This window comes from Tauraco erythrolophus, chromosome 7 (genome assembly GCF_009769465.1).
Source record: "Tauraco erythrolophus isolate bTauEry1 chromosome 7, bTauEry1.pri, whole genome shotgun sequence".
NCBI classification, from domain to species: domain Eukaryota; kingdom Metazoa; phylum Chordata; class Aves; order Musophagiformes; family Musophagidae; genus Tauraco; species Tauraco erythrolophus.
The window spans coordinates 23,946,163-23,973,590 of record NC_141471.1 but is presented as its reverse complement, the minus strand read 5'-3'; the positions used below and the strand labels follow the sequence as shown (position 1 = coordinate 23,973,590).

General features: G+C 38.7%; 1 protein-coding gene across 2 annotated transcripts in view; it reads right to left on the bottom strand.

Moving 5' to 3' along the window:
• The window catches only part of ITGA8 (integrin subunit alpha 8), a 111,320-nt gene that overhangs the window by 4,049 nt on the left and 79,843 nt on the right, over nucleotides 1-27,428 (bottom strand). For both annotated transcript variants that reach the window (XM_086614525.1, XM_086614524.1), the window contains exons 27-29: nucleotides 23,878-24,003; nucleotides 20,476-20,589; nucleotides 7,466-7,567 (exon numbers count right to left, since the gene is read on the bottom strand). In XM_086614525.1, coding sequence (XP_086470651.1) covers nucleotides 7,466-7,567; nucleotides 20,476-20,589; nucleotides 23,878-24,003 — 342 coding nt within the window. The remainder of the gene's footprint in view (nucleotides 1-7,465; nucleotides 7,568-20,475; nucleotides 20,590-23,877; nucleotides 24,004-27,428) is intronic.

Below are 27,428 nucleotides of genomic sequence, written 5' to 3'. Positions count from 1 at the left end.
GAGCTGCCTGGCGGAGAAGGACCTGGGGGTGTTGGTTGACTACCGGCTTGATATGAGCCAGCAGTGTGCCCAGGTGGCCAAAAAGGCCAATGGGATACTGGCGTGTATCAAGAATAGTGTGACCAGCAGGAGCAGGGAAGTGATCCTGCCCCTGTACTCGGCACTGGTGAGGCCGCACCTGGAATATTGTGTCCAGTTTTGGGCCCCTCGCTTTAAGAGAGATATTGAGCTCCTGGAGCGAGTCCAAAGAAGGGCGACTAAACTGGTCAAGGGGCTGGAAAATAAAACTTATGAGGAGCGGCTGAGGGAGTTGGGGCTGTTTAGCCTGGAGAAGAGGAGGCTGAGGGGAGACCTGATTACGGCCTATAAATACTTGAGAAAAGATGGTGGGGAGGTAGGGGAAGGACTCTTTACATTAGTGATGGGTGATAGAACAAGAGGAAATGGACATAAGCTTAGTCAGGGGAGATTCAGGTTGGATGTTAGGAAGTATTTCTTCTCTGAAAGGGTTGTCAGCCACTGGAATAGGCTGCCCAGGGAGGTGGTTGAGTCCCCATCCCTGGATGTTTTTAAGAATAGGGTGAATGATCTACTTGAGGATATGGTTTAATGGGGATTAGGGATGGTTGGACTCGATGATCTCTAAGGTCTTTTCCAACCTAGAAATCTATGAATCTATGAATCTATGAATATACTTCTCTGGTGCAGCCATAAACAGTTATTACTCTAAAAGACTACAAAAAGATAGCATATACAAAGAATAAATATATTAGCCAATTAAAGCAAGAAAAAATTATTTCAAGGCAAACAGAATTAGTGATAAACCCCGTGAAATCCCACTCCTGAGTCCCAACAGATATCCTGCTGGTGTGATCAAATGATCAAATATGCCACTGCAGGGATGCCATTCCCTTCGTCAGCCTCCTCTTTGCGTTGCTTCTTAACCACTGCAGAACTTCATAGGCTCTCTGTATCATTAGATTCAGCAAAAGCAGTGGTCATTTAGTAAGGACAAAATGTTTTTGAATGGCTCTCCTTTTGTCTCAGGGTGGTATAGTATCTGGCATTAAAATGCAAGGGCAGAGAAAATGAGAAAAAGGTCATCTGAACTCTCTGCATAGATTCATGCCAGAGAAAAGCCAGTTAAGGAAAAAAATGAATGCAAGTAAAAGGCTTATCTGGCCAGGAAAATCAGAAGGGATACAGTCATGATGAGCTGCATGAAGCCTGCAGCAAGCAATGAGCTCAGTTGTCCAAGGAAGAAAACACCTCCCTTGTACTGCTTGAAAATCCTCATGAATGCTGCCCTGAAGACCTGATCACATATAGCACAAGAGCTGAGAAGTGCTGACAAAAATTCAGTGGGCCTCAAGACAGTAAAAACTGAGGTTGATTAAAAAACCCAACTCATCCACACTGCGTACCTCCTCTGTTGGCAAACTCTGAGGTACCACATGCAAGAAGTTACGATTTTTTTTTTTTAAAATTATTATCTGAAAAGGATCTGACACTATCAACATACAGTGTCCATACCTTACTTATGTAAGGTTCAAGCTTCACTACAGTTTCTGTTCTAAGACTATAACTTTTCTGAGCGTGTTGCTGTGGACCTGGAGGAGTAAAATGATAGATCACTTACCAAAATCATCTTAACAAATATTTGTAAACAACAGAGAAAAGCAAACCCAAGCAGCACTTTCTGTCCTCTCAAGTTTGAAAAAATGACTGACTCCATTTTACAGTAAGATCAAACCTGAGGGAAAACCAATGTGCTTGCAAAATTTTGGTTTAGTCATTTCTGATATCGATAGCTTAAGCCAAATTCCTGGGTGGCATAATGTAACTGAGATAAATGCAACAGGAAATGGAGTCAGCATCACTGCTCTGGGCTGGACTGTACAACATCAGCAAACCAGAACAAAAAGACTCTGGCAAGCTGCTGGCCAGCTATGGATGGATTGGTAGAGGGACAGTCTATTGAAATTGTACATCCTGAATATGGAAATTGTCAGAGTGGGCAAGTACTTCTGGAGGAAGGATTTTTTGTTTACAGATTTCTTAAGCTAGTATTTGACTGAACTACATCTGTCTACTTGGGCACCAAGTCCACTTTCATCCAATCTAGGGTAACTACTTCAGCACCACAGATGCTCTCAGACAGGGGTGAACTAAGCTGCTGCCTGCTGTTGTCTAGGATCTGAGTAGCTCCTAGGGCTGCCTACTAATTGCACAGGAGCACAGCAACTAGGCTCTTAATTAATGTGCTCTAGTTCACTGTTCAAAATTAGGTGGGGTCAATTCAGACCTCAAAGCACGTTTGAGATCCTGCTGAAATCAGTGGAAACAGCTTATATCATCAGAGACGGTGGATTTCATTAGCCTTTGGATAAAGCTAATAGTAGCGTATGCAACTGCAAGTGCCTATGTAGCCATTCCACGTCTCCTTTTATGCACCACTTCCTAGGTGTTTGCTGCATTTGCGTGTTGTGTTTTCTTTCCTCTTAGGCTGTGATAACAATAAGGCAACCTAGCTCTTCTTGTGATTCCTATAGAGTACCTATGAGCACGGATCCAGATGAGGACATCTGGGTCTTCCTGAAGACACGCTGTAACCAATTATGAGTGGTGCAACAGTGCTCAGCCTTGCTTGTACTGCATGGGTTCATAATGCTCTATCCCTTCTTCCTTCTGTCGTTCTGCCTTTATAGACAGTAGAGTGCAATTTACAGTATAATGTCAGTAGTTTAGCTGGAGCCTGGCAAATGTTGAAATATAAACAGGAAACTGTAATCTTACAGAAGTGCAGAGCATCATGTTTATAATCCTTAGATTATCATCAATGAGTAAAACGTACAGCAGAAATTAGGTCTACCCTGTATCAAGCAGAATGCTGCTGCAAAGCTGTCACATCTCTCTTCTCTTGTAGCAGGAATGAGGCCAATGGGTAATGAAATATTTGCCTGCTAAAATCTTAAAACCATCTTGCCACACCCACATCCTTTTCCCATGGATCCTTCTTTGTCTCAGATTTTTAAAAGCAAGAGAAGGGTTGTGCTAAGTGCTTCAGGTTTATTTCCTGAGCAGGGGATTACATGTAGTGGTCAGTCTCACTCCTGCCTGTGTGTATTACCAGCAGAATGTAACGCCCCTGGGCTGCCTCCTTTTATACTCTATACAAAGACTTGCAGGGCTACTAATGCAATTCCTGGTGAACAATTTGACACTGCAAGTCCAGAACACCCACAGAGTTGAGGCAGAAGCTGGAGGGGAAGAAAGAAACAAAGCATCCCTTCAGTTTTGCCTGCCTTGTTTCACCATTTCCACAGAAGACCATCCTTCCTCCACCCCATGCTGTCCACAACAGTTTCACATATGATTTTAATTTCAGACAAGTTTGCATTATTCAGCTTGGATTTCTGTTCTTCTCCATGTGGTAGGTTTAGTACTGCAAGATCAGAGCCAGGGAACATTTTGGGAAGGATTTATCTGTTTTTATCTAAGGTGGCCAATATGAAGAAGTGGATTTTTTTATACAAACGTTGCATGTTGGCACTGTACTTTAGATGCATGAACGCTTTCCTCTCTGTTCAGGCCTAGAAGACTCTTATACTGGACACTGAAAACAGTAGTTGCTTCTCTGCCAGGCTGGTGAAAAGCACACTTTACAGATTTGAGAGGAACCATCTGACTTTTGGCCTTTCGAGGTAGATTCAGACTGGATATTAGGAAAAAATTTTTTACCATGAGAGTTGTGGAACACTGGAACAGGTTGCCCAGAGAGGTGGTGGATGCTCCATCCCTGGAGACGTTCAAGGCCAGGTTGGATGAGGCCCTGAGCAACCTGACCTAGTTGGAGATATCCCTGTTCCTTACAGGGGGGTTGGACTAGATGACCTTTGAAGGTCCCTTCCAGCCCTAACCATTCTATGATTCTATGAATGTCTTATACCTTCTGTATGCAAAGAGATCACAAGGAATGCCATCCGGCTCAAACACTGAAACGAGGGTGAAGCCAACTAGAGAGTTACGGATAGAGCCTTAGTCTGCTATTGGAAATAAAATCCAAGCTGGTCTTAGCACGGATGCTGTCCAACAGCCTGAACTTCAGAATTGCTGTTGTGGTTCCATGAAAATCACCTGTTGCTCATGAAAGTATCTCTATAGAGGTGTTTTTATTTTCCTTTTTTTTTTTTTTAAATGTTCCACAGTTAAGAACATTATAGACAGATAAAAGAAATGTTAGATTTTTTACCGCTGATTTTTGTACAGTTTAGATTTTGCTACTGATCTTGGTGTTACTCAATGTAGCTTCAAAACTGTCTTTGATTCCACTGGAAGGCAGCACGATGCAGGGAGGAGCATACGTGGTAAGCTGCTGGTTCATCAGCAGTCAGTTGTGGATAAACAGGAAATAGGTTTTACTAGTGAAAACAACCAGCATTTACGGTCAAAATTCAGTGCTTGCTAGTGGGATTCTCACAAAGCTATTTTTTTCCCTCTCATCCTTTAAAAGACACACATTAATCTGCTACTTTAAGAAACAGTAGCCAAATTGATTATTATTCTAATGCTACCACTTTTACTGCCTATGATGACCTTCCTCTAATCTTTAGTAATTTTGCTTACAGATACTGAGAAACAGGAACCGTTTAGTACTGCTACATGTTCCCATCCAACCTTTGCAGCATGATGTTCTTGTATGCTCTGCAAAAATGCTCAAAATAGAATGTAAAAGCTCCCTTGAGCTTGGAGTCATAATTAATATCGACATTTATGTTTACATTTTACAAATGTTTATGCAAATATATTTAATAAGGAATATATGCACTCTTAAAATGTAAGTACTATCATCATGTAATAGCTAAAAAAAGTTATAAGCCTTAGTCTTATAACCAATTTTACTCACTGTAGGACACTGGTCAAACAGTTTAGACTAAAGGCATCCCCTCTGAAGATCCTATCAAACATTTATCAAAAGCAATCATATTTTATTAAACTCCAAAACTGACTCAAGAATCATAAATTAAAATTGAACTAATTACTACTTATTCTATCTCTGTACTTTTTATGACAAAAAGTACTTTCACCTTGCACATGAAATTCATCAAGTAGGGTAGTATCATCTCTCATAATAATACTTCTAAGAAAAAATGACAATTTTCTCTTGAATAATACAGCTGTTAGGAAGGAAATCCAACCACTTGTACAATATACAGTTGTAATTCCAAGCCTATCAAAATTAACAGAAATAATTTTATTGATATCAGTGGATTTTAGTTTAAGCTTCACTAAGTTCCAAGCTAATTTTCTGTTTGATATCATTTCATTCTAATGTTTTACTATAAAAGATTCATATTTTCTTACATTTACGTAACCTTTCACACACCTGTGTATCATGACCCTCTGTTCAAGATACAGACCCATATTCCATGATGATGGAAATAAAGACCTCAGTGCTGCAAATATCATTATATGACTGTGTAGGTTGCTGACATGTTTGGGATTATTCATGCCATTACAATTAAATATACATATTAGCCTGCATAATTGGAACCCAGCACTTTGTGAGTTAAATGAAGGACATATGTTCTGTTCTTTTAGAATATATCATCTTCACTATATAAACTGTAAAACACTAGCTGATTATTAAACATATACTTTTGATGATTAATTTTAAAATATTAAAATCTTTATTCCACTTCCACCCTTGCATCATCCGAAAGAAAAGTATAAACTTCCAAATAAACCTCTGGAAACTTTTAAAAAACAACCAGCGATCTTTTTCAGAAGGAGCAAAAACATTAAGCATTGTCCAACTTCAAGCAAATATTTCTTCTTGCAAGTGGAACATCAAAAGAGCTTGTGCATATAACACATCAAGCTGTAGAGCTGGCAAGCATCCACTGCCATGTCCAGATATGAAACAACATAAAAGCGCTATCATTTTTCAAGGTTTTACAGTTGCCATTACAGGCATTTTGCTGTAAATCATCTGCAGCAAATAACAAGCATTATACTGGCTGGAGTAAGAGAATAAAATGCTTATCTGATCATTTGGTAGATCATCAGACACTTGTTGAGAACAGCAGGCTATCACCTGGGGTAAAGCACTTCAGTGCAGATGAAGGCACCGCTATCAACAGAGTTCTACACAACATGTGTTTCTGGTATGGAACACATGCTGCAAGAAAATAAAAAGAGCCTGAGTATATCTGTCAGCTTGGAGCCTTTGAACCGTTCTGGATGAATACTGCGTTAAGCATCAAATCTCTCTGGTGAAATCATTGTTCTCCTGATGTTAGAGGTTGGAGTCACTGAGCATATAGGACCAAGATTTCACCTTGTGTCTTCCCAGAGCAAGTATCAATCAACCATTCTATCTATGCTTGTTCAAAACAAAACTTTATAACCTGTATCCTCTAAAATATGTTCAAAGCTGAAAAACTTATTATTATGTTGGTTTTCTACATAAGAAAATATTCTATTCCCTACTACTATATCTCAACAGACTGATACGATGTATTTGCACCACGATTTAACTTGGAAAAGTTCATACTGAGCTTACCTTTTAAAAGAAAGACTGAAATGAGAAATCTTTATAAAGATAAGAACAATAAGCCTTCAAACTTCAGATTACTCTTATATTAGAACCAAATTTTGCACTCATATTTTACTTATTTCTATCAGTAAAGACAAAATAAAGTGGATTTTAATCACGGTATTAGACATCATAAGAAGCAAATTCCTTTAAATTGTTCCCCAAAGTCAATGCTTTGGCACCAGCAAACAATTAAATCAAACTTACATCTCCAAGATTAATTTTTCATATAATAATTCAGGGCCATAAAAATCTTGCTCTGCAAATAAGGCAAGTACTTTAGTATCTATCTGTCACATCTGTAGGGATTACCAGGTAATTTCATATCTTGCACCTGATGTGCTGTGAGGTTGAAACCCTATAGAGGCACGCAGACCTTTCTGAAAATCAGGGTATCAAAGAACCTTAATACAGATCAGAGAGAAGTTGCCATAGATAATCCATAATCTTGTGTGAGAGAGCTGCTGACTGGGTGAAGAGCAAGATCTCTAAATCTGATAGAAACAAGATTTTGGATTTTGTATAAAAATTTCCTCCAGGTTTTTCTTACTCTAATCAAGGTAGTTAGACACTTGCTTTCACCGTTTTGTTGTTTTCTTCTGGGTGAAAAAATCCATCCTGACTGCAATAAAGCAGTCTGCACATTAATGCAGCACGAAATTATTTATAAGTGGAATTGGTATCATATATCAGCAACTTCCACAGAAAGCAATGAAGGTATTTCCTTTAAGTATTATTTCAGGAATTTACACTAGAAACACCGGAAAGACTGATTTCAATATTTTAATCTATAAAAACTTTCACAGCTGTGATCAGAATGACCAAATACATATGCTTCACACAAAGACATCACTTTCAGTTACTTACTGCTATGCTTCCCTCGGGGAGCTTTGCTGGTTGCACTTTATATGGCATGCTCTTAACTTTGAAGGATACATTGGAAGAAAGAGTATAGAGATCATTCTTTCTCTGAAATTATATAAAAAGAGAAATTATTATAAACCATGTTTATACTCAAAAGCATTATGAGAAATAAGCAGAGAAAAAACACAGAGCACTGATTTCCTAAGGCAAAGATGGTTTATTTTGGTAAAGGGTACAGCAACCCTGGGACCTGTACGTGTCCTCAAGACAAACCCATAACTCAGCATGAAGCCAAAACAGAAAGACTGCATGTTCAAGGGAGGAAGAAGGGTGAGACACGCAGAAAGACACATATGGTTGTTTCTCACATTTCTCTCTGAAATAGGAGACTGGCGAGTTTGAAGCAGGGGGGAGGTTTATGGGGTGTCTATGTTTTAAAACCTTGCTTCTGCTCACTAAGCCCAACAACAAACATGGGTATCTTGAGAAGATTTCCAGGCCTATGTAGAGACCAGGCTGGTAGAGCTTCTTGATGGCATCAAAGCAATGGCTGTGCCTTCCCATCTAAGAACAACAATAGGAACAAACATCTCTGCACTTCACTTAGATTGTGATTGATTTCCTGTTGCAGTAGAGCTCAAAAAACCCAGAACAACTCACCTTGCTTTCTTACTACATTGTGCAACTCCAACAGGAATGTATGGGAGTCATTGTTTAACTGGTTGCCCAGCAAAATATTTATATAGCTCTCATAAAGCACTTCAACAAACTCAAAGATGTGCAGACAAAACAAAATGTATCTCTCTGTCAGTTCTCTGTGTTTCATTTATACTTGCTTGTATTTATTAGGTACTAGATTAGATAACAGATTAGCTATTATCAGATTAGACTAGATTAGAATAGGCATTACCTTCCCTGGTTCAGAGTGACTAAAACCTGTTACATCATATAGCTCATGCTGTGACTTCTAATTAGTGCTTTCACCTCATTTGGAAGCCAGGTAGGCACTGACACACTACGTCTGACCAATTGTGTGTCTCATTGTGCTGATCGACCTTGACAGTAATCTCCCACTCTGTGTAAACTGCCTTGAAATGATAGTTAAGTGCTGGTATGTCCACTGGAAAAATACTTGTCTAAATCTGTTATGAACTGTCATAAGCGTTGGAATGTAAAAGTGCATGTCCCTTAAAGGATGTTAATGGTTGCAACATTTACTACAATGGATAGAAATATTTTCCACACACATATTTTGAATCCTGTTGAGCTCTTGGCATCATCGATATCTAATGAATTAGTTTTGAAGGCTAAGTACATCAGGTATCAAATAAACCTTCCAGTTCACATTGAATTTGAAATGTTTCAATTTTGCTCAATGTTATCTTGTTACAGACAGAAGATGTCTGTACAGAACATTATGTCCTCTTTTTCCTTATTTTTATCTCAAGGAAGGATGGCTGAGTGGTTACTATGCTATTCCAGAAATCAACAAACACGTTTTTAATTCCACTTCTACAACTGATTTTTTGGGTGACACTACATGCACCTTGTATATCCCATCCCATGTAAAGTTGGGGTAATGATATGGATCTCCTTTGATAGTGCTTTGATATGCTCTGAAAAGCATTAAATAGTTAAGTGCTAATATGTCCACTGGAATCCAGAGGGCCAGGAGTTATGAATACCATTATATCCCTTTACATTAGACTCCTTAAGGTAAACAATTTTAATATTTTGTATGAGAATATTTTTGAAGCCCTGAATCATCTTTAATACTTGCCTCAATCCTTTCTGAAATATGACGACCAGAACTCAACACAGCACTTGACTACAGACTTACAGAAAGACAGAGCCTTTCAAGTAAAACAGTCTTTCACTTTGGCACCAGCTTCTTACAGTCCAGAGTATTTGGAATGTCATTGTCACTTCTGCAAAAACTCTTTCTCCTTCCTTCTACTTCTCACACATTTAGGACTTCTGCTCCATTGACAAGAGTTGGTTCCTATGTGATTACTCAACATCTTTTCCTCCCAGCTAGGTGGCTTTTTTCTCTGGAATTTCCTGTTGCATCAAAGGCATAAACCCTCTCTAAGAATTGCTTCTCCCCTTTCAGCTGCTTTGTGGAGCAAAGACTGAGGTAAGAAGACCTCATGATAATTTGGGCTACTATTTCTTTCCTTCACTGATGGAGAAAGGTTTGTTTGTGAAAATGACCTGAAATAAGCATAACCTAAACCTGGGAGCCAACTTGGATGTAGCTGGATGACCATGGCTCAACTCAAAGTTTTTACAGAACTGCTGAGGTTGGAAGGCACCTCTGGAGATTGTCTACTCCAACAACATGCTTGGAGCCGGGTCAACTAGAGCACTATGTTCACGGCCATGTCCAGTTGGGTTTTGAATATCTCCAAGAATGGAGACTCCACAAACTCTAGGAACAACATATTCCAGTGTTTGACTACCTTCACCGTAAAACATTTTTTCTTACATCTAAATGGAATTTCTTGTATTTCAATTTGTGCTTCTTCCCTCTTCTGCTGTTACTGGATATCATTGAGAAGACTCTGTCTCTGTCTTCTTTACTCCCTCCTATCAGACATTTATACACACTGATAAGATCCCACCTGAGCCTTCTCTTCTCCAGACTGAACCGTCCCATCTTTCTCAGCCTCTTCTTGTATATCAGATGTGCCAAACCCTTATCATCGTTGTGGCCCTTGGTTGGACTTGCTCCAGTATGTCCATGTCTCACTTGTCCCAGGGAGCCCAGGACTGGACACAGCACTCCAGATCTTTCTCACCAGTGCTGAGTAGAGAGGAAAAGTCACTTCCCTTGATCTGCTGGCAACGCTCTTCCTAATGCAGCCCAAGAGGCTGTTGACTTTCTTTGCTGCAAGGGCACACACAGTGGACTCACGTTCAACTTGGTGTCCACCAGGACCCTGAGATCCTTTGCTAGAACACTGCCTTCCAGCTGGTTGGCCCCCAGCCTGTACTGGTGGCACAGGACTATTCCTCCTGTGGTATAGGACTTTGCATTTCCCTTTGTCACACTTCACAAAATTCCTGCCAACCCACTTCTCCAGCCTGTCGAGGTCCCTCTGAAGGGCAATACAACCATCTGGTGTATCACCCGCTCCTTCCACTTTTCTGTCACCTGCAAACTTGCTGAAAGTGTACTCTGTCCCATTATCCAAGTCATTAATGATGTTAAACAGTATTGGCTCCAACATTGTCCCTTGGGGCACACCATTAGTGATGGACCCCCAGCTGGACTTCATTCTGCTGATCACTACATTTTAAGCCTGGCAGTTCAGTCAGTTTTGAATCTACCTCTCCGTCAAAAATGAATCTTCATTCATTTTGACAGTGTCAAAAACCTTGCTAAAGTCAAGATAAAAAACAATGACTGCTCTCCCCTCATCCACCAAGACCAAACTCGTTTACCTCATCGCAGAAGGCTATCAGGTTGGTCAAGTGTGATTTCCCTCTTGTAAATCTGCACTGATAACTCCAAATCACATTCTTGTCCTTCAGATGTCAGCAAATGGCTTCCACGTTTCTTTTCTCCATCACCTTCTCAGGGACTGAAATGAGGCTGATTGGCCTGTAATTATCTGGATTCTCCTTCCTGATGATAGCTGTGACATTTGCTTTCTTCCAGTCCTCAGGAACTTCCCTCAATCACCATGACCTTTCAAAGATATTTGAGAGTAGTCTTTCACTGACATTGGCCAGCTCCCTCAGCACTTGCAGGTGTAACCTGTCAGGTCCCTTGGACTTTTGTACATCTGATTTGTTTAAATGTTTCCCTAACCTGATATTCCTCCACTGAAGGAAAATGTTGATTGCTGCAGGTTTTCTGTCTGGCCGCAGAGGCCTCAGATTACTGTATGCAGATTTTACCAGTAAAGACTAAAGTGAAGGACACATTGAGTAACAGCCTTTTCCATGTCCCATTCAGCAGAAGACTCATATTTTCCTCAGCCTTCCTTTTGCTGTTGTTATAATTATAGAGGCCTCTTTGACGCCCTTTAAGTCCCTTGCTAGGCTCAGATCCTGATGGGTTTTTACTTTCCAAACTCTGGTCCTGTATGCTCAGACAATGTCTCTATATTCCCCTCTCAGCCCTTGCACTAGGTCAACTGACTCTGTTTCCACCTCTTTCATGTTTTGTTTCCATGTTTGAATTTTACCTAGAGTGCCTTGTTCATCCATGCTGGCCTCTTGCCACCTTTCCTTGATTTCCTGCATGTCAGGATGGACAGTTATTGAGCTTAAAGAAGGTGATCCTGAAGAATCACTAGTTCTCCTGGATTTCTCTTCTCTCCAGGATCATGTCCCATGGAATTCTTCCAAGCAGATCCCTGAAAAGGCTGAAGGCTGCTCTTCTGAGGTCCAGGGTTGTAGTTCTCATATTTGTCTTGTCCATTCTGTCTTCTTTCGAAAACCACTAGTTTTCTCTTCAAATATGTAAGTGTTTACTGGTGACATGAAGCCAGCACATTTATTGCCTTCTGAAACTCATTTGGCTAAGACATAATTTAGTTCTTTTAAAATATTGAGAGCAGCCAAATGTTTATTATCAGAACATTTAACCTCTCCTTGGAACTTAGACCAGGTACAAGTAATATGAAGAAAACTGCCTCCAATGACTACATAGGGATAGTCAAATCAGCTGCTTAACATAGATGGCATCTAATGAAAGGGAATTACCTTTTCTACCGACAGTGTTTGAAATGAAAAATTAGACTGATTTAATATTAAGCTTGGCAAATAAGTATTTTTTATACACTTTCATGGTGCTGAACATCTATGAAATGGTCTTCAGAAAAATATTTTTTCTTATTGCACTGATTATTTTCCATTTTCAGATTCAAGCCATTCTTCATCTTTTACTCTACAGCACTAGACTTCTCACACAAAGTCTCAGCGTGTTTCTGTAGTTGTGCAATGATTTGCGTTCAGAGAAAAGCCTGAAAAAAAGCCTTGTGTTTTCAATTCTAAGCAATTCATATTAAACAGGATTCTGGATATGATTTATATGATTTCTACAAGTAATCTGTAATGGAGAGACCAGGATATGTTACATTATTAAAGAAGTAGATATTAGACATGCAGCCTGATTGGCTAAGGTACAGTAAAGGCATTAACTCTCTTGAAACATCGTATAAAGGAAACACAGCACTCATGGAAGAATAACTCCTTTCACCTACTATACATGGCTTATTTCATTTTCAGCTTATATCTGCAATAAGAACATCAGAGGAGGGTACTTCCTTGGGGTTAATGCTTGACCGGGGTTAATAACCTTGGGTTGTGCCCACAGCTATCAACCCTCCTCGACCCTTCACTAGGGTCCCAGAAATGCTGCATATCTCCATTGCTTTACAGAAATGGAGAATATAGAAAATGAGACAGTATTTTCCTGCATTCACAGAATTATGTGTTTGTGGCAAAGGGCTATAAAACAATGACTGTGGTCGGCATCAGTTGCAAACAGGATTTTTACTTGTACCAACACCTTGGATATACAGACAGCTGTCTCTCCTACAACCTTGTTTATAATTCTCAAGTCATTTGTGAGAAACAGCATTTCTTTACCATATCATTTTTTAAATAGCATATGTTTAAATATTCAGTGTTTACTGGAAGCAGCAGGACCTGTGGTTTGCAGTTCAAGCTGAAGACTTCATTATGGCTCAAAGGAAGGGGAAGAAAGAATTTGGTATTTGTGCATGTCAGTGCCTAATGACCAACAGTGGAGAGCCCAGCCCCAGCTACATTGGCCTTTTGAGGTTCCCCTTGTGTTAGGGCAAGCAGAGACTGTTATTGTGCGTGTTGCTGAGACAGTAGTTTGCCAATATCCTGTTAAGTAGGCAAAACATGGCCATCCCCTTTGTTACTTGGGTGGTAGATTCCTGCTGGTGTATTTGCTAAGGTTTCTCTCTCTCTCCACACTTTTGTTTTATAAATAGATTTTTGAACTGAAGCCTTTGTTTTCCTTAACAGCTGTGAGACAGAAGTATCCAGAAATGAAGGAAAGTGTTCCCAATAAATATTCAGCGCAGTGTTTCCCTAATTACAATTAAGACAAACAGAAATAATGTGGCAAGTGTTGGAAAATCTTGGACAATTTGAAGGAGAGTTCTCCAGGCTCCAGTGGAATGCTGGTGGTTTCTGCAGGAAGCTTGAGCAAAGACCCCAAGTCTCCCCAAAGTATCTTTAAGGAATATGGAGGCATCCTAGTCAGAGAGAAGACTAAAATGCAGAAAAAATCTGGCCCACAGGGAGCTAGATTGACGGTAGGAGGAACCAAGCCTTTAGCAGCTGAAAGCAGCCTGACAGGTCATTGTTCTTCTGCAGGTTTGAAGAGTTTAACTACTGGAGAGACTCCCCAGAATTACTTTGTTCCACTGCCTCTATGGAGCATTGTTCAACTTCTCTGAAATACTTTTTTTCTGGTTAGATGTAACCCAGTGAAGTCACCCTAACTGAAGGGCACAGACTTTCTCTATTGCACGCTGCATGCTGCAGTGGAATTTTCCCCAAGAACTTATGTCTGTTGCATATGGAGTTCGGTGCTGTTATAACAATATTGGCTCTGCTTGATTAAAACTTGTTTCCCTTCGTGTCTGCTGGAGTCTGGCACATTTTAGAGACAAGAGGGTAAGCAATAAGGTGTTACCTTTTAAATATATGCTTTGGGAATTCATTAGCTTGCTTTCTTTGACCCATACCTCCCAAAACCTGAACTACTGCCAATAAATAGAGTAGCTTACATAAATGCTGAGAGTAGAGGTCATACAACTATTTGTTCTTGTTTTGTTAAAAAACGTGTGTATGACTGTGCATGGTCAAAAAGTACTTGTGCTATTTGTAACAAGAGGATAGTTCCACCCAAATGTATCTGTGACCAAAGACAATACAACTCTGAAAATCAACACATCCTCATCTCATTAACTTCTTACTTCACATATTATATCTTTTACATTCATCTAAACGGGCTATTTTAAATTATAATAGAGGCAGATATTTTGTTGTGATTTCAGAACACTTTAATATTGATTTCTTCATGTACCTAATGTTACCTATACTTTACCACATCTGGCAAGAGTCTCATGTTCTGCTCTTGTTAACATTTTGACATTATTTTAAATAACAGTGAATGAAAACAAAACTAGCCCACACCCAAAAAAACCCTCCAGCTAGTTCAGCTCAGTGCCAAAGTCTCTTCCTTTTTAGCCTTCATTCCACATAAACAATCAAATCCAGGATAATACAGTATTTTTTGCCACGCCAGGGTTTTTCTTACTTATTTTTTCAAATAGCAACAGTTGTTTGATATAAAGGCAAATTTCTTTGATGACTTCCTCCTTTTGCTACTATATGTGGCTTGAAGGGCAGTGCATCAAATTTATGGGTTTAGTTCTCAGTCTGAATCAAAATCATCTACTTAAACTTTCATATATGACTTATATATGGCAATTTGTGAGAGAACAAGATAAGATACGTCTTTCACTAATTCTTCTAGTGTTTCCCCACTTCTATCCATGGATAGGGAATTTAGGCTGGCTGCAGAATTATGCTTTGAAAACATTAAGCAAGCTTCCCTTAACTGAAATGTTTTCCACTGGACTCAGAAAGAAGTCCTGTGGTGGCGGATACTGAGGATAGAAACTATTGCTCCTTGGAGTCATATCCCACTTATAGATGAAATAATTGCTCCCATAGTAAGGAGGAGAGGGAGCAAAGTGGTTAAATAAAGGAGCCTATACAAAAGCTAGATATCTCACCTGTCTTGGACCACTTCCACCAGTTCACCTCTGTTCTGACTTCCAAGCCTCCGCAAACACATGTGCTGCACAGAGGACAGTCTGTGTGGCCTCATTGCCCTGGTTACCCGCATTCTGCCTCCAATGGTCTTTATGTAGCATTATGCAGCCTAGAGAATTTCTAGAATTTCTTAGGTTTTGGATAACAGTCTGGGGCCAGGCACTTAAGCCGTGGGTGTTGTAGCACTCATCATCTTTACTATGTCAAGCACGTATTTCCATTTTTAGGCATCTAAAAAGAAATAGGACTAGTGCATGTTCAGAAACACTGAAATAACAAATATTTAACAGAGAAGCCAAAATATGGCTTTGTGGACTCAGGGAGCAAATAATTACAGTGTGGCTGCCATGTTGCTTTTCAGCTTTCTCAGATTAAAACTAGATTTTTCTCCCTTCTAGCTATTAAAGTTTATGCAGTCAGAGGTGCCAAATTCAAATATCAGGATCTGTCTAAAGGTCAAGAAAGAAACTATACAATTATATTCAATAACATTAAAATAAAATAAAATAAACTTCAAACCTCTTGGGAACTTCGCACAGCCTCTGTGGTTTTTTAACATTACTGCCTCCCCAAGCTCTCCCAGAAGGAGATTTTTATCATTGTGAGGAACTTTGAATATAGGCTGAAATAATAGTCAAGAATGAGCTGAGTTCCACTTCCCACAGTGCTGTAAGTGTCCAAAGAGCTTGAAGCCTGGAAGGATGTTGCAAATGAGGCAGATGGTACAGAATCATCATTTAGAAATACAGTTTCAAACCAGATGTTTTACTAGCCAACTCCTGACTCTTATATTAAAAAGTACTCATCAGAGTTCAAAGAACACTGGGAAAGATCCCCTTGGATCTCCCTCTGATGACTCAGAAATACCATTATTAGACAAATGGGGACATAATAGAGCCCCAAGAGAACACAACGTAACATAACCATGTAAGGTTGTTTCTCTTTTGCACGAATCAGGCTATTATTTGCTCGATCAGCAAGTCTGAATCCAAAAGTCAGCTTTACTTCAGGGTTCATATTTACAGCCAGGCTTTGAAGTTAATCCAAAAAAGTCTGTGATTCTTCTTGATCTTTACACAATGTCTGTCTCTGTCTTTCTTGGCTGGTTGGGAACTTTGGGCTGCTTTATTTACTCAAACATGTCTCATCATTGTACGTCATTTAACTGTTATTTGCTACGGGAGTTCGGGTTTTAAAGTGACAGATTACAACTATCAAGAGGCAAAGAGGTCAGTTGTCAGCTAAACTAAGTGGAAGAGGAAGGAGTCACTCACTATGTGACTGATCTGTTGTGGCAACAAAATATACATGCTGACCCATATAACTTCAATGAAAAACATGAATTATTTCATTCTAGCATTAAGCAATCACTTTCAATCAAATTCTTCTCGGGTTAGCATTAGCATGTCTATCAGAAGAAAATACATAATGACAGAGTGTTTCCAGCTTTAATGAGCACAAACATTTTCTTCTGCAGTTCATATCTTCACTTTGATTATAACACAGTTGAGGAATGTTGTATTTATGTCATTATTATCCTGCTTTCTTTGGCATATGAAAATTTTGTACACTAATCACACTTGCAAAAGAGTTTGGGATGTTTCTGTAGAGACAGTGACTTTTCTTCTAAGTTTCTTTACAAAACCATGACTGTGGGGTTCAGTCCAGCCCTTGAACATTCCTTCCTGGTTCAGAATCACCACATCCTGATCATTTTGATTGTGTTTTAATCTTCAGTTTGAATCTGCAGATTTCAGCCTAGCTAACAGCAGTTGTTTTTTAGGTATACTTTAGTTTACTTCTGGAATAACCTTAGCAATTAGAAGTTTACAGGCTTACTAAGAGCAGATTATGCCCTTTTCAGGAAATGAATTATGCTCCTCAGTCTTTTATGGTGATAATTTTAAAAGGGGCTGTGAAAGCAGAACTGTTTTGAGGTGAGTGGGAGGAAGGCAATCAGATTCCATCACACTATTTCCTCTCTCTTCTCAATACCTAAGTTTGCATTTGAAGCAGGGGTCATGTTATTCTGGCAGCTTCTTAGATATAATTGGGATGATGCAACAGTTCTCTAGGGACTTTTTTTTTTTACTTAAAAAAAAAATCCTTTTACTTTAAGTGGAGTTTTCTGAGCCTTGAAAGGCTTGCAAGTTACTATTCGAAGGAAACAGAGGTGCTTCTTAAGGATATAGATGAAAGGTAAAATCACAGCCCATAAAACCCCTTGTTTAATAGCAAGGGTATGTAAGGACAGTGGAGTATGCAAAAGATGTACTTGTAAGAGTGTTTGCCATGAGGTATCTGCACCCAGGTAGTCTACAGGATGGTTCATCCTTGCCCCTGCCTGCAGGTTGGTGTAAGGTTCCACCTCTGCCTTGAGCTCATTGAGCGAAGGGAGGAGCGGGCATAACAAGCAGGATTTATTAAGAAGCAAGGAGGAGCTAAAGGGGCTGTAGTGCTGGCATTGCCTGGTGTGGTTGCACGCACTTGTGTCCCAAGACACAGCTTTGACCCTTCTCCACCATCCAGATCAGAAGGAGGGCAGAGAAAGTGTTTCAAATCAGCTGGATTTGAAAGCATCCTTTGAAGATAGCTCCCTGACTTGTCACTGGCTATAGAGTTTGGCAATCAGCTCTGGCATTTAACTTTCAGATAACTAAGACTAGGTAAGAGGAGCCCTTTAATGCTCCTGTATTAAACATGCCACTGATTTTCATGCATTTATCCTTGTTCTGAACCTGTCAGGCTAACTAAGCTTATATTCTAGAAAAAGAGTCTGTTTTTATTAAGAGTCACTATGAAAAGGAGATTTCATGTCTTCTCTACTAGCTTGTTCCAATTGTTACACATCCTCTGTCACAACCAAAAACTCAGAGAAACACTCTCTGTTTCTCATTAAATTTGTTTAGCTTTAATCTTTTACAGTTATTTCTTGTTACATAATAAACTGGACCTAGAAAAACTGTTATGAGGCTAATTACCCCTGAAATAGCTGTAAATAGCCTAGAAAATTGGCATCTAAGGATCTGTGCAAGGGGTTTCATTTATGTGTTTGTTTTTTCACAAGACCTTAGTTTTACTCCTTACAGAGTTAATTAGATTTCATCCGCAGAATGATGAACAGAAAGACTTGATTGGTTCTGGAATATGTCGGGTCCAGTTCCCAGTAGGGTAACTAGCCAAGGGAGCTAAGCTTTGTCTTTTGCTTGGTGAAGAAGACGAGGAAGGTTCACTGTGATATTGCTCGCACACTGCAGTGGTCAAAATTATCACAGACTGTTCCAGCCAAGGATGATATCTCTGCCTTCCTGTCTATCTCTATGGGTTAGGAACAATGAACTAGTGCAGTTAAGATCTTAACTGAACTTAACAGAGACTAGCCAGTGCACAACATTAAAACAGTTTCTTACTGGAATTAGAAAGAACAGGAATAAAAGCCCCATCATATTTTCCAATATATATGTTTTCCCTATGAGTGCAGAGATGTCACTTTCTGTGCAAAATTTTGTAAGACCTTTGCAAAAGTTTACCTGAGAAGATGTCCATCTCAGTTATCCAGATTTGGAAGGACAGAAAGACATCCAAGCTGTCAAGCTTCTGGGCTTGAATTTGAACCAGAGCCTGCTCCTTTTTCCTACTAGCAGACGACTCACTGAGCAAACCTAAATGAAGTGTATCTAGTCTAGCCTTTCAAACACATTTGCTAAATACGCTTCCTCTTAAAAAGCATTGTATTTGTGTTAAGGGAACAGAAGAAAGGATATGAAAGTTTCTTGGGATTCACCGTTAATAGAAAGAAAATGTACTGACAAATCAGGAATTAATTCACCTAGTATCTGAAAGGACATCCTCTGATACTGAGCTAGACAGCAATCACTTTCTCTCAAGCAAGACCAGATAGTTCTATGCTCTCTTCAGTCATAATGGTGCTAATAGCTGTTGCAGAAGAAACACAGAACGTGATCTTAAGTCCTGACAGATAGGTGGAACAACCTTTCAAGTCATTCTTTCAGTAACCACTGCCATAGTCCTGTACACCAAAGTATGCACCCATTGTGGATTTGGAGCCATGATGGTTAGCTATTGAGCTGGCATTCAACTTTCTGTAAATACTGTCCCACTTGTTCTCTTCAGGGTTCTTCAAGAAAGCCAGTTAAGCAAGGAAGAACTTATCTACTTTCACATTTGAGGAAAGGGAGAAATTAACTTAAAAGTTGTGAGGAGCTTAATGTAAAGTTCCTGTTGTAAGCTGAAGATCCTCAATTATTCTCTTGCAAGGGTAAAAGGTACTGTGGGGATAAATCATTCTTCTCCTAAAGCTATGCAGAAAAAGGGAAAGTTGAGTTCCAGGTAGAAAGACTGGGAAATTCTAAATTCCTTGAAGAGGGAAGCTGATAATTAATCAGTTTGATCAAGATAGAATCTGCAGTTATTTCCTAGTAACAGCAAACTGAATTATAAATTTCTCTATGTACTGGCCAGTGTAAAATATATGACAACCACATAGTACTACAGACACGTGGCCAGCTGTGAGGTAACAGCTCACAGTGCAATCCTTCTGTCTTATGAAGTGCGAATAAAATTCTGAGAGCACATGAAATTGGAAATGTTAGAATTTGCAAAGAGGATTTCATTTTTTCCATGGTCTGCACTGTCCCTTCTTTTTAGTGGTGAGACACAGATTGTCACTACATGAGTGTTGTATGTCATATGAGCTTGATACATATTACTCTTCCGTAGATTAACAGAGCATGAATATCAATGAATTATTAAGCTGGACACAGTGTACACCATATACTCTTTGGCTCAAAAAAACCCCTTTCATCAGGAAAGATGTGATGAATGCAGAGTGCATCATGGAGACCTAAGAGATTATTGAATTGGACCTGTCCAGGAAAACAGGAACAAAACCAGGAAAGACATTTAAAAGTAATCTTGGAATTTTCAGGTAAGATTCCAGACATGAATTTGAGAGGGAGTGCTAGTGAGAAAAAGAAAAGTAAGCAGCATGCATGCGACCTGAACAGGAACCAATGAGATGCTATCTTCAAAGAAAGTGATAACAAAAAGGATTTGCATTTGGTCCATTTAGTTTCAACATTTGTTTTCTTAAATATCTGGTCAAATAAAAGATGCAGGGGTCCTCGTGTAGAGAAGGAGATTTTTGTGTGCATTACCTCCAGGAATGTCTGGGCCCATAGCCGAGACCTGATTTTTAGCGCTGCACTCTTCCCTCTTTCCAGTTGTCCCACAGTGCAGGAAATTAGGATACACTTCACATTGGTACAGTTCTGTGTACAAAACAAAGTCATACCTAGGCTTTAAAAATTTATAGAATCATTTTCAAATGCTACAAATTAGCAAAACAAATCAACTTTCCCTTAAAGAATTAAGTAGTCTGAAATCAGTAATTTCATCTAATATAAATAAGATACTCCCTGAGTCATTGTGAGAACTATAAACCAAGGGGGACAGTCTTTTTGCACCACCAATGAATACAACCACCTACCTGTAGTAATGAAAATAAAAGTAATAATTTTCAACAATATCTACTCTGAAGAACTCTTAAAATGTCCAGGTACTTATCAATCCATTGAAGTATGTGCTTTGTCTTCATTTATCAGTCATTTGGTGATTTCAACACTTTTTTTTTTTTCTGTTCTCTATGCCTGAAGTCTTTATTTATGTTCCTAAATCTTTCCCCTCTTCTAATTCTCCTGGTTTTTTTACTGATGTTTACATTATAGCAGCCAGAGCATCTGCTGAGATTCATTAGTTGCTCTACTTGAAACTTGTTGTCCATGAAATGTTCCTGATGAGCAGTGATTCTGGCTCATACACAGGGTTGACGACAAAAGCCAAGCAATGCAACTCAAAACTATATACTCTGCTGAAGTCTGCCAGAAGAATGTCACAAAAAAGATTAAAAGCTGACTGGAAGCCACTGAAGGGAATGAGTAGAGTCTCATGAGGTAACCACAGAAATTACGCGGTTGGTTGAGGCATAGAAAGGAAGAAAGATCTCATAGGAAAATGGTTAAAAGTGTGTGTAAAAAAATGTATAGGTTTATATATACAAATGGATTTTACCTGAAAAGTTTTGGTTTGATTCAGGAGGAAGGCTGAGGTTTTAATTGATTTTATATTTTTGTAACAAAGCAGAGAATCCTTCTCTCACAGGTTCTTTACTGAAACTCATCAAAGAAGGTCTTGTGACCTCAAAAGCACAACTAAGTTTTCACAAGTATAGTCCCTTGGAAAAATGAGAATGACTGCACTAACAAAGCCCATACTTCAGAAAATGAGGTGATGATTTACGTAACAGATTTGAAAACATCCTTAAGGAATCCTGTATCTTTATATACACAGATTTCCCCACTAATCTCTATGATAATCACACATTAAGTAGTAGCTGTATGCCTAATCACCATTTTCTAGTTCTGCCTGAAAATGAAACTGTAAACCCCGGAACTTATAACCATAAACCCTTTTTTTTTTTTTAAATGAATATTTCAAAGTATCTGTTTATTTGGTTTTATTATTTAAACATCCTCCAACCAGATTTATTTATCTTTCAGGAAGGAGGAGAGCTGTTTTCATTAATCATAGTGGCCAAAACCACATATTAATAAAGCATTAGTATGCAAAAAAGTCTACTTTTGGCTGACATTTTAGGACCTGAACACATATTTCTATTTTTCTTACTAATGCATTTAGCCTGTAGTGATTCTCAAAACACCATAACATTAGAACTAATGGAAGAGAAACCAAATGTTTAACAGTATAACTAGAATAAGAGGTTCTCAGAACCTCTCTGTGAAAATGCTTTGATGAAAATGAAGATAACTTCAAAATTCTGACAAAAAAAAATTTTAAAATTTTAACAAAGAATTACTTTTGGCCAATCAGTCGCTTTCTAGAGCAACATTCACTTTCCATGTATACTTCCAATGCGTAAAAAAAAAAAAACCCACTTAATTTTTCTGGATCTGTAGTATGCAATGGTGAAGGCACATAGAGCTGGAACACCTTTCTAACTGAACAAATGACATTGCTTTTCTGTGCTCATCCTGGATAAGTCCTGGTTTATATCCAGTGGTAAGCACTGTACCCAATCCTATCCTAATTTGTGCTTATCAGAAGCGTATTTTACTAGAAGACTGCTCATCACAATGCTAATTTTATATTACTAAGTACTCAGCTAAACACCATCTGTCTACACCAAACAGCTGAAAAATCTCTGCTTCATATTTTAAGATGCAGACACAATACATCCTTAAGAACTTTGTTAACCACTTGCAGTTGCTGCAGCAATTTCTATGTTGGCAGCATTCGAGCCTAATCACTGAGAAAGACAACTGATAATTAAGGTATCACTGAAGAATGGATTAAGTGTTCTGTGGTATTGACTGATATGTCTTCGAAAGCCCAGGCGTTTTTCCTTCAGCTCCAGTGGAATCAGATTCTTCCCAGGGTATTAGGTTGATGAAAGAATTACAGAGGAATCAACAGTGATTATTGTTTAGAATGAGTTCATCTGTGATTTTGTATGGTATTCATTACTTTCAGATTCTGTCTTCTTCCTGTTACAAGAATTGCCAAATTAACTTTCAGAAGCAGCATAATTATTGTATTACTCCAGAATACTTAGGTCTGTGAGGTTCTTTTCAAGGAACTCAAGGAACTCAAACATGAGCCTGCAGTAAACAGTTTAATAAAAGACTGGATGGCATGAAAGAAACTCTGCCTAAGGTTCATAAAAATAGGTGGAAAACACTGACTGCATGAATCCCACCACTGATCTCAAGGTCACTGAGTTTTAACATAGTCTCTAGGCAAGGGGAGCTGATACCCACAATGGCAAAGTAAGCTAAAGATGAGACATCGAACGCAGAAATGGAAAAAAAAAATCATCCTTCTGAAAATATGTCCAAGCCCAAATACTCAGGTACTGGGCTGACTAATCAGAACTATTTTCCTGGGAGAGAGATCTTTGCTTTTACCAGCATTGTCTGGAATGTTAAAAATGCAGTGACCTGTCCCATTTGCCTTGCTTGTGGTACAGTAAAGGGAAGAAGTCTTACCTTTCCATGTGTATATCAGTACTTACTAGGGGGAACAAATATACTGTGAAGTATTTGTATGTCAGAACTTTTACTTCACCTGAAAATTTTAAATGTGAGCGACTTTTACAAAAGAGCCAGAATGTTAGGAGTCAAGCCAACAAGGAGCGACCTACCACTCAGAAGTCAGAATCTGAAATTTAATTTGTGGAAGAGGAGCCCATTCTCTAAATCTGTGCTGAAATTCCCTGTGATAGGTATGCCATTGCATGACCACAGAGGTTTATCTGCAAACAGTTAGGAGTAAGACAGCCAGGAATTTGGCACGCATGACCTTTAATGTAAAAATCTGTTGAACAAAATTGCTAACCTATGGCATGGTGACATGTAATAAACAACATTTTAAACTGAGAGATTAAAAGATATTTAAAAGTCTGCCAATAAATTGCAGTCAAACCAACAGCCACCTCGATATATGCATGCATAGTCCCAGTCTATAGTTTTCAGATAGCTCACCAATATTTTTGCAGAGTTTTTCCTGTGAGGTTCTACCACTGTGACATCCCTTCTCCTGATGTAATGAGAAATTGTGGAATTATATAAAAAAGCAGCAAGTTCAGGAGTGTCTTGTGGAATAGTAAACTGCAAAGAGAAAAAATGTGAATGGTAATGACATACTCATACAATGATTCTAACAGATTTGTTCTCTTCTCAGAGGTCTTAAATTTTGGATTAACACTGTTTTTTCAATTTGACAGCACAGTCATGAGAATATAGTCTTCAACAACTGGGAGCATGATGAGTAATAGCACAGCAAGATATCGATGAGTTACAGGAAATACAGTACATAACATTTTTTTAATCCACGTTTTACTGCTGTACTTAATTTTGTTAGAATTTTGGGGCCAGATTCTGATCTCCGTATCAGGATAAATTCAAAGTTGCTGTACGGAAATCTGGTCATTAGTTCAGATCAGAATCTGCCTATTGAAATACAATGATTTTACCAGGTTTAGAAAATAAAATTAAAAAAAAAAACAACAAAAAGAAACCTGAATGCTAGCAACACAACTTGTTATCATTATTTGTTACAGATTTCTTTTGATAACAACACAACGTTGTACAATATTACAAATTAACAGTTTGTTAATTTTTAATCTCATATTAAAATGCATTCTCTTCAGCTTTATCTTCACAGATTTTTCTTCTCTGATTGAAATCTATTTTTATTGTTGGAAGTTTGTCTTTAATTTCTACATAGAACATTTATGTCTTCTTTCAGAAAGCCTCAGAGAACACCTGGGAATCCAATTGCTATGGAGGGAAAGAGAAATTTTAATTCATGACAATCCAATCATGTAAAATCACAGTAAAATATACATGGAAGTTTGCAATAAGATCTCAACAGAAACTCACCTAAGCATAGACAAGACTTTTCCTTAAGGGCCTCAGATGATAAAAAGCTACATCAGATCCATGTTATCAGTTCCTTAAACCTCTGAACACAAAATATCTTAAACAAACTCCTAAAGAAAATGTTTGCATTTGTAAGAAATGCTGAAGCACTGAAGAGAATAGCTATAAACACAAAACCTTCCACACACTAATGCTGTGTAGTACTAGATTTGGAAAATTTGTGTCATTCATCTGATTAAAATTATGAGGCTAAAGAAGGAATTGTTTTGATGTTTTCTGAGATTGTCAGTCAAAAGCATCCTACAAAGTGAAAGATACTATAATTTATTAACTGCTGAAAACCCCTTAAGCAAAAATAAGAATATCTTTTTTTCCTGTTGTTTAATTAGGTTAACATTATCTTTTTGCAATAAGTCAACAGTTAAATAGCTAGTAAATCTCTTCCCTCAATGTGATAACATGTGGGAATTCTCTTTCCAGGATTCTTTCACCAGCACATGTAGGCTTCTTTAATGATGACAAATTAAAAGAACCACAATATAACAACATGCCTTTGAAGAAGCCCTTAATATATGATCACAACCGATACACATGTAGATCCATTTGAATACTAGATGATTTTTATATTTACTTTTTTTTTTCATAGATCCTAGAGTCTTCAGTAGTGAATTATTACAGCAAAGGTTCAAAAACAGCCCTCTCTGATTAAGAGAAAACATGTAAGTCTCCTGCAACAATTTCAAAGCAGAATTTATCCAGTGGCCTAGATGTTCAGGTCAAAGACGCTATGTTATCCTTTTGAGCCAGTAGCATGGAATTGTAAACTCTGTAGCTATTTTATACACCACATATTTAGCCCATCATACCTTATTTTAAATGGATTCTCGCTCCCTCTCTTTAACTACAATGGACTGCCTCAGTTTCCCCATTAGCGAAAACTGGGGAAACATTCTTCTGAGCCTTGTCACCTTTCCAGATTTCCAGATCTCTCTGATTCTTCACTTCTCATTTCAAAATCTGGTTTAGCTTTTCTCTTTCTCTAGACAGCCAATACCCTCTGCTACAATGTGTAACTCCATCAGAAATGTTCTGGAAGACGACTTTGTGTAAAAGCTGTTACACAAGAGATGTCAATGACCATTGAAAAGCAATGCATTGGATGTAATATTTTGTCTTCAGACCAGGACTTACACACAGTAATAACAGCTCTGCAGCATGAAGAGACATTACCTCCAGAAAAGGTTAGCTTCTGCAAGTCATGTTAGTGGATGTACCTTACCCATGTGGTGGATTTTAGCTGCTATTTCACTGCTTCCCCAACAGATGTCTCACTCATGGTACTACAGTGCTCAGCTATTGAGAATGTGCCATGTGTGTCACCCTGTATTGTCTACCACAGTTGGAAACCACTGTCTATACCTCTGGTATTCATAGGCACAGGCTCCATAAAACTACTTTTGCCATCAGTCTGGGGAAAAAAAAAAACCCAACTCGTCAGGAATACTGGCTCAGGCCAAAAGTGCATCTAGCTGAGCCCTCTTCTCATCAACACTGCCTTCAAGCAGATGTGGAAGGAAGAACAGGGCATGCATACACAATGCTCTCTCCTAATAACTTTCAGCTTCCAAACATTTTCAGCTCAGGGACCTCCCGATCTAGATGAAGTTTTTTTTCATTTATTAATCTTCTCTGGACTTCTCTTCTGCAAATTTGTCCAGTTTCCTCTTAAAACCATGTAAACTTTTAACCCTGACTACTTCCTTTGGCAACAAGATCCAGACATCTAATACCTGTCACCATGAACCACCACTTCCTTTTGCTTGTTTTTAATCTGACTCTACAGGCTTCATCTGATGCTCCAATTCCTGTGCAGTGAACACACTGCATTCCTGTGCAGGAACGGGCAGAGAGCAGTCAGTTCCCACCCACGCTCTTCCCGTGACTGAAGCATCCTAGTGTACTGAGTTCTTCTACAAGGGAATCTGTCTCATATCTCTGATCAGTCCTTTTGCTCCTCTTTACACCTTTTGTAAGACTCATAATTTTATTATTCTTTCATGTCCCTCACTGCCTTCAGAGAAAAAATGAAAAAGTCCCTAAATAAGAGTCTTCCCATTTGTGCACAGGTTTGATTTATCTTTGTGGAAGAAACCTTTCTGCAAGACAAGAAATGTAGCAATGGGGAGGAATATACTGCTTTGACAGAACCTGAGCAATCTAAGTAATCTCAAAGGGGAAACGCCCAAGCACCCTAAGAGAGCTAGGTTCTGAAATCTAAGAGGAGCGAGGCATATAATGTCCTTGGCCTTATTTGGAAATTTGAGCCAGGCATCCTGCTGTTTATACAAAACGTGAAGGAAGCTGTCTCTGTATCCTCTTCCCATCTGAAGCAATAGATAAGCACTACATATTTGAAACCTTATTTGTGTAATCATGCTGTTCAGATCTTTGAAAAACTGAAATAAGGAAAGAATGTTTAAACTCCTGCAACAATGATTGTGCATGTAAAGCTACATTCTGCTAAGACAGATGGACTATTATTTCATTATTACAGGAAGACTTCTCGTAAGCCTGACAAGAATTTAGTCTTGTTTATGTAAGAGATGCAATTATTATCAAGTAGGAGAAGGAAGAGCAAAATAAAAAAACCT